This window comes from Penaeus vannamei, chromosome 28, assembly GCF_042767895.1.
Source record: "Penaeus vannamei isolate JL-2024 chromosome 28, ASM4276789v1, whole genome shotgun sequence".
NCBI classification, from domain to species: Eukaryota; Metazoa; Arthropoda; class Malacostraca; order Decapoda; family Penaeidae; genus Penaeus; species Penaeus vannamei.
The window spans coordinates 29,378,821-29,390,985 of record NC_091576.1 but is presented as its reverse complement, the minus strand read 5'-3'; the positions used below and the strand labels follow the sequence as shown (position 1 = coordinate 29,390,985).

The window sequence follows — 12,165 nt, the reverse complement described above, 5'->3', positions numbered from 1 at the left end:
AATTCCTTTACTGGCTGGAAATCGGTTAGACATATTTGAACTGAAATAGAAAAAAAAAAAAAAAACAGAGATAACGGATAAACTTTAAGATAAAGTTTATTCCCTAGATTACGTGTCTCGTACATAATAGCTTCACTGAAACGTTCACATTCGTTTATCACATTTTGTTTTTCGTTAAACGTATATTTACGTTTTTTTTATTCTCTTTTCATTCAAATATTTAGAAGAGAGAGGAGAGAGAGAGAATGAGATAGAAAAAAGAGAAAATGAGAGATAGAGAGAAAGAGAGAATGAGAGAGAGAGAGAGAGAGAGAGAGAGAGAGAGAGAGAGAGAGAGAGAGAGAGAGAGAGAGAGAGAGAGAGAGAGAGAGAGAGAGAGAGAGAATGAGCGAAATAGAGAGATGGAGCCAGATAGATAGATAGGTAGAGATAAATAGATAGATAGAGATAGATAGATAGAGATAGATAGATAGACAGGGAGAGAGAGAGAGAGAGAGAGAGAGAGAGAGAGAGAGAGAGAGAGAGAGAGAGAGAGAGAGAGAGAGAGAGAGAGAGAGAGAGAGAGAGAGAGAGAGAGAGATTCTGCCTACGAAGATGTTTTAAAACTATGTATGCATGCAAGTGAATTTCATAACATAGGCCAGTGACTGATATGGGCATCACATAACGTATTCTCTAGAGGGTACTTCATACGGATGTGCAACCTTCCTAGGAAATTCCAGTGAATATTGTCAGTCTAAACGTTTTAAAGGGATGCTAAGAATAAGTTGCTAACAAGTATTATGTTCTTTGTACAAATAACTCAACATATATTCAACCACAACGCTCTTAAAAATGTATCTACGTGACTGAAAGAACCCATTTCAACCGTCTTTATTTTAAAGGTTCATAAGTAAATAAAAGCAGTTCATGCGCTACTATTCAAACATGAATGCTGAGAAAAATGCATGGTGGGAACCGTGTTTTTTTAATTCCCAGAACATTCTAAGAAAATTTTACGTCACTCAAAAGACAGAAGTGCACGACGTATTGTGCAAGATCCGTTCAGTGTAGCCAAGTCCCTGTGGTACGAATTTTCCTACTTTTAGTTGCACGTCATTTCCTCGAATCATCAGACTATTATTTACTCTATAGAGGTTTTATCATTATTGATTTCGAAGGTTCAAGGGGATTAAGGCAGTAAGCAGGTGGTCGGGAATATTTAATCAGATTCCATCGGGGTTGGTAATGCTATCAGGGTATCTACTTGAACGCCATACGAATTGGCAACACACATTCAGGTATTCATTTTATATGTAACAGGCTAATTTAATAGAATCGTAGAGGCAGATTTTACATGTGGGGAGATGTGCTATCCCACCCCGTCAAGAGTGCCATTCAAACCCCTCCATTAGGTGATTGTTAAAAATCATTGGAGTACACGTGTCCAAGCCGTCATCAGGGTTATTTCCATTTGCAATGTATTTGAAAATTTAGAGGCCTGAGCTTATTTTTCATCTCCGTGTTATTGAAAACCTTCATTGAGGAACAAAAGTATGATATTTTATCGGTCGAAACCAGTAATGAGCGACGTTGTGTTTTATTCAGGTGGCTATAATAATGGGAAAAATGAATTCCGGCAACGTGTAGTGCCTAGAATATTGGAACCGGCGAGAAACATCTGGCAACGTTACGTTACGTTTCCAGTCGCGTTCGCTGCATTTGGATGTATCTTGATATTACGTGTCATTGATTTTTTCTCTTTTACGCTGGGTTGTAGATATTAATATAGAAGGCTTGAATTGATTTTTAGCTATTTGGATATGGGCATATGGATATTTTAATGTGTTTAAAGGGATAGAATGCCATATTTCAACCCAAGTCGCAGCCACTTCTGGTGTTTGAAACATAACAAGAATTTTCAACGTTTGCTGCCTATCCTCATTTTATAAACCTTACAATTTTCAACCCCTAAAAGTCGCGTATGGAACGGAAAACAAACCTTTGCCAACAAAGGCATCTATTGACCCCTTTACAAAAGACGAGAGAAGCAAAAAAGACCACTTATAAGGCTATTGAATGTTTTTAAAAGAACGAACTCTCCCTCATCGGCCATCATGAGAACCTGTCCTTGAGAACCTAAACATGGAACACATTGAGGAGAATTGAGAGGAAAAAATCGCTCCTATGCCTCTTCTGCCCGCCTGACAGCCTGATCAGCGGCGAGAATTGAATCAGGTAAGACGCTAGAGTGGATATCGACGCGAGTGGAACGTTGGGGGGATGAAACGTTTGCGGAAAATAGGATTGAAAAGAGGAGGGGGAAGGATGGGTGTGGGTGCGCAATGGCGATCACGGAGATAAAAAAATCGGATTTTTGGGATGTTTCGGGTGGGGTTGGTCTCCCCGAGCATCAATTTACGCCCCGGAGGCTGCAAGACGACTATTCGAAGTCGTTTCAGGTGGTTATTGCATCCCCGTGACCTTGCCAGGTGAAGAGGAACGTTTTATAATTGGGGATCCGGGAGGCTCTGGCAGCGGGTGAGTCAGGGAGTGAGGCGTAGTTGCGTGACTCATCTTCGGTGACTCATCTCCCCGCCATAAGACTCATCCACGAGGCAGACGCGGGTGAGTGGGTGACATTCGAATACATTTCATCGCTTGTGTGCGTGCTTGGGAACTGCGACCGTCAATTAACGAGGAATTAGTGAATAACGAGTGAGTAATGCCGAGGCTCTCGGGTGAGTAAGGGGGTGGGGAGCAGGGGAGAGGGGGGAAGGGAGGGAAGCGTTTGAGATTCATCCCAGCTTCAACTGTTGCAGTGGTTGAAGGGGTGGGGGAGTGGGGGGAGGCAGGCCACTCGTTTTGCAAAGAATTTTCTATTTTATGGTAGGGGTGGGGGTTGAGATGGGGGGGATAGGGAGGATATGTTGGGGGTCGAGAAGGGGGAAGGAGGTAGGGGGGATATGTTGGGGGTTGAGAAGGGTGGGGGAGGTGTGTGGGTGTGTGCTAGGTCTGAAAAGGGTAGGGGGAGAGGGAGTTAACAAAATTGTCTGGTAAGGTTTTGCAGTGATAATATCATGATAATAAGGATAGATTTGAATAATGGATGAAGTGTATATGAACTGTGTGTAAATGATAAGAATAATAATGAAATAAAATGTGATAATGGCTGGTGAATTAGAATGAATTTATGTAAGATAGTGAGATGTGATGATGGTCAAAAGAGATGAGGTAATGGTTTAGAAGACACCTGCAGTGGCTTCCAAAGTAATGTTTTGTAACCTAAAGATGTGTTCTCTCCCAATTCACAGGTAGATAACCCATAATCTTTGCTGGATAACCTACAATCTAGAACTTAATTGCTGTTGGAGTGTTAGGTATTCATGAGATTGTAAGGAGGCCAGTGGCAGATGCCAGGTGCCTTCCAAAAATTTCCCAAAAATAGTAGTGTGTATATTTTATGACAATTTGGTGTTATTTTCCAGTCTGTAGGAACTTCATATTTATTTCTTTGTAACAGGAATGGCAGTCAGCTGTTGCCACAGCAAAAGCCAACAAACCTCCAAACCAGACAATTTATTGTCAAATAAGATACTGATGTAAGATCTTGCTGACCGGGATACATGTGGTGGAAGTTTGTTTGCTATAGAGCAAGGTGTAGAGGTTATGGTAATTTCTTTTAATAATTCTTGAGAATTACAACTCACTTTTGAGATTTTAGAATTTTTTATATTAATTATATTTTCTTTGTTTTCTATTATTGCAGAGTATTAGCTTGAATTCTGTATTATGTAATTGTCCAGAGTAGGACTGGATCAAGTGATAATCATATGATGCAGAAGTAAACAAACTTCTATCACTTAAAATTGTGGTCTGACCAATTCCATTTTTTTATATGCAGGGAGTCCCTGTTTTTTGTCATTAATATGGACCAGAGAGCAGGGTGTAATGTGGGCTGAGACTGCACTATCCAGTGTTTTGCGCAACTATATGCTTTGTTTTCATATTCTTAAGATGATACTAAGAAGAGTGTTCATGCTAAAGAGAAATGCAGCTTAGTGTTACTGAGGGCGAAGCACAAAGATAGAAGGAAATGAACACCACTATTTATAGAGCATAAGAACTTGTAAACAACACAGGTATAGCAGCTGTAGCCTCATATTTACCTCAGAAGGAGGAAAATATCTGTTACATATCACCGCTCAGGACTAAGTCCACAACACTTGCACACAGCTGGAGTTCTTAATGTTCCATTTTCTATAAGTTGGCACAAAATGATTATAAAGGGGTATAAGGGGAGCCTTTTCCTCCTGTTGAGGGAATAAGGTAGGAAAGGTTTGATTGGGATTTTAAGGTTCGGACGATATCCCAATGTTTAGGTATCTGCTATTAGTGTGTGGCAGAGGCGATGGGAAAGAGGATCGGGTTATGTGCGGGTAGATGGGAGGGCTTCATCATGTATTACATCATTCATCTTCTCTTTTGTTTTTACAATAGTTCTTTTGAAAGGATAATGGGGTGGTTGAGATGGTTGGGTGAGGATTGTCATGTATTAAATGTATGAAATGATAAAAAAAAAGAAAAAAGAAAAGAAGGAAAGAAAGATGAAACTCCCAAGTTTGTGCTGGCATTTCTTCAAGAATATTTAGATATTAAAGAATTCATTACAAAATAAAACATGGTGGTCCCAGTATCAGCTGCATTTTCACTGCTTTTACTACTTTTTAATATTTTCAGCTTTTTAGTTAGTGTCAAAATATGTAGATGCTTAGCTTTGGTAGGGTTTCCATCAGCCATTATCTGTTCATGAATATAGAAGGTAAATCAATATATTCTCAACAGCATACTGGTAGACTGGTGTGTGGCATTAGCCTCTTTCCATGGCTAGAATGTAGACATCTGTTATTCATGTTTCCTGCATTTTTTTGTTTCAAGGGGCATGAACTTCAAGAATTTGGTAAATATTGATATTTTGAAATCCATGTTCTTATTTTATTTATTTTTTCCACCTTGTACCTTTTGTTCTTTGGTTCTTATATGTTGGCTGTGCTATGACTATTAGTATGTAGACCAGTGGCAGGTGCTTGAGTCTGCAGTCAAAGTTTCCCAAATGTTTTGCATTTATTGTATAGAATATAAATTATTTTATATGAAATATAAAATGCTCAAGTTTAGAGGAATCTGACAAGATTCTACTGTTTTGTGCACACCTCTAGTGCTATAATATATAGAAATTATTATCATTTTGATAACACAAGTCATGTAGTCATCCTTGAATACATATTTCTCTTACTCTAAGCAAAACATTGTGCAAAAAATAGTTACAGCACCATGTAAAAGTAAAAAGAAGAATAGAAGTGAAGGAGATAAGGATGCCACAGATGCCATAAATTTCTTCCTTTGTCTGCTGGTATCTACTGTAAATGTTTGTTAAGAAATGTTCTCAGACAGTGTGGGGAAACACCTCCACTCACCCTAATGCTATGTTTACAATTTTGGCAAACATGTTCTTCTCATAGAGGGTATAGACCAAGTTATAAGGCTATGAGTCTGTGTCCTATCATTGTTCTTCAAGAAATCCATAGCCAAATGGTAATATATTTTATGGTAAAACTGTTTTCATATGTTATGCTTCTCACAGATTTAGACAAAACTAAAAGTTAAAGGGTAGACTGAAGCTTTTCACAGTGTCTTAGTTAATACCATTTACTACTGTAAAATCATGCTGCAAGTCACCTCTGATACTAATCCTTTAGTATCTGTGCTGGATTAAAGTTAACAATCATTTGAATGACTTTGCTACAGAAATGTGTTCTGAAGTTTTGTGAATATGAGTCTTTTTGAAAGGATTCATGAAGCTGGATTGAGGAATGAGACGGGTTTAAGGGGGCCGTCGTAACGAAAATTTTCAAAAACACTCGAAAAATAAAAAAAATCTCCAGTAATCTAGTGGGCTTTGGCAATCTCGTGACGTAATTTTTGCTAAATATGTAAAATTAAAGGAGTTGTGACTAAATCTCTGACCCCCACCCCCCCGCCCCCTGCGTCCGTGAAAATTTACTCGACAATTTTTTTTTCCGTATTTTTGTTCGGTTTATTTTGGAATTCTCTGGTAGCTAGCTGGCAACTCTGTTTACCCATCAGCTGATCGGCAAGCCTGGGGCTCTGGGAGACAAAACTCCACCAGAAAATCAGAGTGAAAGGTTGTCAGCTCTTACCTCCATAACACCATATCGCAGAGTAGGCCCATATAACAAAGTAAGGGGACAATACTAACTGTAGAAGTTATTCTATTATTTAATAACCGTAATATGATCAGAAATACTCCTTAATCACAGCTGCAATAGTTTTTTATACATTTATATACCTCACGTGGCCAGGTTAGGTACTGGAAAACCTGTGTTACCAGGCGGTAATTCCACAATTATGTGCAGTTATTACCATTAGTACTTTGCAAAAGGAGGGGACAGTGTACCAGCTACACTTCAGAATACCATGTGAATGTAGCAAGATTGCCACAGAGATTAGAATTCTAAAAAAAAGAAAGAAAAAAAAAATGGAGGGAAATCCAAAATTTTGGAGCCCATTATCTGAAAACTAAACTTTTGTCAACATTTGTCAGCATTTTTAAAATTCATCCATAAATACTTGGGTGATTCTAATAGGGTTTGGATCGTTTAAAAGCTGAATATATTTGTGATGGTTTTCTTAGAGAAAATTTTCATTTTAGGTAATAGTAGTCTATATATCATATCTTGATGTTCAAAAGACAGGGCATTTAGAAAAAAAATAGATTCCCACTAATCTGAAACAAAATTTAAAACTCTGGTTATTGCAAATTTTAGGTATTGCTATTGATTATAGGTGGTAATTTTTTCAACAAATTTGTTTAATGGATAAATGCCAATTTTAAGAGGCTGTTGATTGTTCAAAAACTTGTTTTTCGTTAATAACTTTATTATTTATTAGCCAAATGATACGAAACTTGGTGGTGTTTATCACTTTAAATTTATGTATTACATATTAAAAAATAACGAATATCCGATCATAACTGACGAACTTTGTTCTCTCAAGGATGTTGCATTATGTCAGAGGTGTGTTACTACAAAGTTTGTGTGAAGTTGTCGTTAGTATTTTAACTAAGAATTTTGTCAGTGCTTCATTATTTGTCTGTTGCCAAAGTTGAATAACCATCTTTCCATACATTATGGAAAGGTAGTCACAATATCTCTTGATAAGAAAGTGTAATAATTTGGCAGTTGACAAACTGGAGATTAACACTCGAACGTTTCCTGTCACTGATAACCTTAAAGGAGAGTGAAGTGACGTTTTCTATTTCTATCTTTTGCAAGGGGATTTTTGATACACTTATGTAGCATGAATGGTATTATTTTTGTTATTACTATAACAAAAAATTTGAAGGTATTGGCCTGATAAAAATCCAGTTTATCTGAAAGATAAGCATCAGGATTTATCAGTGAATTGAGGAGGTTAGAGTAGGAAATCTTTACTCAACAGTAGTTGTGAGTGAGGAGTGAGACTAAGAAGGTGTTTCATCATCTCTGGTAGTGTTTTTAGTGTGTTTTTTTGGTAAAGTTGTTTGTGCAGAAATCTCTTTTGAAGCTATTAGTGATGTCCTCAAGGTCAAACATTTTATGAAAAAAACATGAAAAAAATAGAATAGATAGCTATTTTCTCTGATTTGCTGATATAGGAGAAGTAGTATTTGGGAATTGTTGTTATTAAGTCTTATTTCTTATTACTTTTATTGTTATTATTAACTAGAATAATCAGTTGCAAAATGCTTTACCATAATGTTTGATGTAAAAGAAATTGTTATGTTAGAAGAGTTGGTACACTTAAAACTGGCATGAGATAGCCAGGTATTCTTAGACATTGACTGCTCCAAATAAGTTTTATTACATGTGCCTTTTTATAATTTGTTATACTGCAAAATATTTATATGGTGAAAGATGATTGATTGTGGATAAAACTGCGAGGTACGTTATTTCAGACATTTTTTCTTTGTACAACTGTGAGAAGGATTTTAATGAAATGACTTGATTTTCAGCTTGAGACATGGAGGAGGGCCTCCTGTCATTAAAGTGGAACAACCACAAATCCACATTCTTCCAAGTCCTCTCCATCTTAAGGGAAAAGGTTAGTTACATGAAACAGTGGAATGATAAGAGGAGAATTTATATACAATTCAGTTATTGATAGAGTACTGCTTTTCTGAAATATGGATGAGAATGATATTGTATAGGTAAGAATACATATTTTTTAAGACGTTTCCTTTCAGTGATGTACTTAATCTCTTAAACTTTCCAGCACACGTACACAGATGTGACATTGGCCTGTGATGGGAGACTATACCCAGCCCATAAGTTTGTGTTATCAACGTGTAGTGAGTACTTCAGTGACATCTTCACTTCCACGAGTGGCAACAACATTGTCATTGTACTTAAAGATGTAAGGAGACAAGATCTTGAATATTTGCTAGACTACATGTACCTTGGGCAAGTTGACGTTGCTCAGTCTGAATTATCGAGCCTTATAAAAACCGCCGAGTGCCTTAGAATCAAAGGTCTAGCCATACCAGATGATGAGCCACAGAAGACGCCTAGAAGAGTGGCGGAGGAGCGGGAGAGGGAGGGGAGTCCCCCTGTCAAGAAGAAAAGACACTTAGTAGATGAAGACAGAGGAAATAATTTATCAAGTAACAGTAGTGCAAGTAGATTACCCCATCTCACCCTCCCGCCTCCCTCCTTGCCCCCCCCATCGCAACCCCAGCCAGCGCTGTTGCAGAGACTCCAGCAACAGCCCACTTTGGCACAACCTCCACAACCTCAGTCCTCGTCACAAGCCGGCGGCAGCAAGAGTCATGTGCCTCCGCTACCCCAGTCCGTAGCCACACCCCCCCAGACCCCCAGGACACCACAAGTTCCCACAAGCCCCTTACCTCCCACCTCGGCGCACCAAGTGCACCCACCTATCTCGTCACCCACTCAGTCATCCAGCGCATTGCCCGTCATCAAGCAGGAGGTTGCCGATCCCCCTGAGGCCCCTGAAGTCTACATGAATGAGGGCTACGACGAGCAGGAGACTAAGCCGGATGTCTCGGAGGCGGGGCACCTGGAGCAAGACCTCGCAGTGCCAGGACCCTCGGGACTGCAGGGGGTGAGTTTTGCCTAAATGCGGTTGTCGCCTTTGTTTTCCTATTTTATTTATTTATTTATTTTTTTGTATTTGCTATTAGATATTTGAGTTCATTTGTAGGATGTAGATACTGTACTGATCCTCATGGGACTGCAAAGGGTAAGTCATGCATGGGTGGTGGTGTATAATATTTCATGTATATATATTATTTTTCTCAAAGAGACTTGTGCATGCATACACACATGCACACACTTCCACACACATGCATATGTTTGCCTCACATGTACATGAACACTCACACACCATCATGTACACTCATATATACTGACAAATGCATACCCAAACCCACATGCACTCCCATACCCACGCACACCCATACCGACGCACACCCATACCCCCCCACACCCATACCGACGCACACCCATACCCCCCCACACCCATACCCCCCCACACCCATACCCCCCCATACCCATACCCCCCCATACCCATACCCCCATACCCATACCCCCATACCCATACCCCCCACACCCATACCCCCACACCCATACCCCCCACATGCCCATACCCCCCACATGCCCATACCCCCCACACGCCCATACCCCCCACACGCCCATACCCCCCACACGCCCATACCCCCCACACGCCCATACCCCCACACGCCCATACCCCCCACACGCCCATACCCCCCACACGCCCATACCCCCCACACGCCCATACCCCCCACATGCCCATACCCCCCACACGCCCATACCCCCCACACGCCCATACCCCCCACACGCCCATACCGCCCACACACCCATACCCCCCACACGCCCATACCGCCCACACACCCATACCCCCCCACACACCCATACCCCCCACACACCCATACCCCCCACACACCCATACCCCCCACACACCCATACCCCCCACACACCCATACCCCCCACACACCCATACCCCCCACACACCCATACCCCCCACACACCCATACCCACACACAGACACAGATACAGGCACAGGCACAGAGAAACACATGCATATGCATGAATACAAATGCTAACAAAAATTCAAGCACATGCAAGCACATGCACGTACGCGTAAGTATGCACATGCAAGAACTCACGAAATGAAGTGTGTGAGTTTTAGGATATCTTTCTCTTCATGTGAAAGTTATTTATCTATTACTTTATCGTCATTGTCAAGATTCTGATATTCTTATTATTACTGTCATTATTCCTATTATTAGTATTACTGTAGGTATTATCACTATTCTTTATAATGCCATTCTGGTAACTTCATGTCTAATCAGTTGCTACTATTGTGAAATTCAATAGAAATATATAGGAATTGATAGTTTTAATCTTATTTTTCTCAGATTATGATTTCAGTTGAAGTTCATGAGTAGTGGCGAATAGCAACTTGAATGCGTTTTAAATGTCATGTTGAAATTGCTAGATGTTTTAACTGTATGAACTTCTGTTATCTGTAGTATGGGAAGTAGTGCAATATTGGCTCATATATCTTCGGCTTGGCTCAATTTGTGAAAATGTTGAAAATATTGAATTTACACTTCTTCGGACCATATGAAAAGATAATGATTTAAATAATTAAGGCATGCTTCTGACACTGGTTTTATGATAATTATTGCATGCAGACAAATGTTAAAACTTATTTTTGATGTGTTTTATAAATTTTGTATTTAAATGATTTTAGTGATATGCATATTTGCTATTTATTTCTTTTGTAATTTGCTTTATTAATACTGTTATTGGTATCTTTGCTGTTATGATTTATTTTTTTATTATTGTTATTAACCCAATCACGACATAAGCCTTCGGCACCATATGAATCTACGTGAGGGTGTGCGCATAGTCAGTTGCTTGAGGAAAAAAATTTGTAACATGGGAAATTCTTCTTTGCTCTTAGCTGTGGCTAAAGCAGATCTTTAAATAATAAGGTTAAAAACTGTCTGCAAGCCTAGTTTTAACTCAATATTACTAGCTAAAATAAAATTGTCAAGGGGACATAGTAGAAGGTTTATTGGCACATGTCGACAGTTTCCCCTGTTTGCGCCCAGCTGGTTTGGTAGTTTGTGGGCAACAGGTGCAACCACAAGACTTTTGCATTTTGATATAATTTTAAGAAATGTCAAATTTTTAGAGGCTTATCCACTTTAGGTGCTATTGCCTTCAAGTTTTACCCTAGAAATGATGCTGCTACTATCGGAGAAAAACAAGCTCCGTCCAATGAGCAGATGGGGTGGGAAGAATCGTGTTTGATGCTAGCACCTACTTTGTCCGCAACAGCCATAGCATGTATGTACATGCCACCTGCCGGGAACTGGTTAAGGGGTTGCTGCTCCTCAATCACGGGAGCCTGGATTAAACAAGGATGCTACCGTTCTGTGTGCACAAATTACAGCAGGCTTAATTGCACAAGGCATAATGATGTCCAGTTTGTCTTTTCCATCCATGATGTGATAAGACGTCATTCTATTGTGAATGGGTTGATATTTTTGGTGATTGTTTATCATCATTTTGTTGCTGTTGTTAATAGGATTATCATCATTGTCATCAATATTATTGTTATTATTGTTATTGATATTATTAATGCTTTTGATATTATTGTCATTATTGATATTATTATTGTCAATATTGCTATTATCAGTATTATTATCTCTTTTCTTTTTTATTATTTTTATCATCATTTTCATCTTCATTGTTGTCATTATTACTTTTATTATTATTTTTTTATTATTATTTAATTGTCATTCTTATTGTTATTATTATTATTATTGTTTTTGTTTTTGTTTTTGTTATTGTTATTATTATTGTTATTGTTATTATCAACATTATTATTGATATTATTATTGTTATTATTGTTATTATTGTTTATATTATTATTATTTTTGTTACTATAATTTTTGATATAATAAGTTGTTATTATCAATTGATTTGTTAATTAATTAATCAATATTTTTATTGTTTTTATTTATGATGTTATTGTTATAGTATTGGTTATGGTTATCATTAGCATTATGGG

General features: G+C 38.6%; 1 protein-coding gene across 4 annotated transcripts in view; it reads left to right on the top strand.

Annotated features, from left to right (window-relative positions):
• Nucleotides 1-1,718: 1,718 nt before the first annotated feature.
• Nucleotides 1,719-12,165, top strand: part of LOC113829009 (uncharacterized) — a 39,148-nt gene continuing 28,701 nt past the window's right edge. Inside the window, exons 1-3 of one of the 4 annotated variants that reach the window (XM_027382082.2) lie at nucleotides 1,719-2,217; nucleotides 8,054-8,142; nucleotides 8,314-9,162. In XM_027382082.2, the coding sequence (XP_027237883.2) occupies nucleotides 8,062-8,142; nucleotides 8,314-9,162 (930 nt within the window). In that variant the 5' untranslated portion in view covers nucleotides 1,719-2,217; nucleotides 8,054-8,061. Of the gene's footprint in view, nucleotides 2,218-2,321; nucleotides 2,698-7,315; nucleotides 7,548-8,053; nucleotides 8,143-8,313; nucleotides 9,163-12,165 lie in introns of those variants that run through there. The other 3 variants (XM_027382086.2, XM_027382084.2, XM_027382083.2) reach the window with 3 other exon arrangements.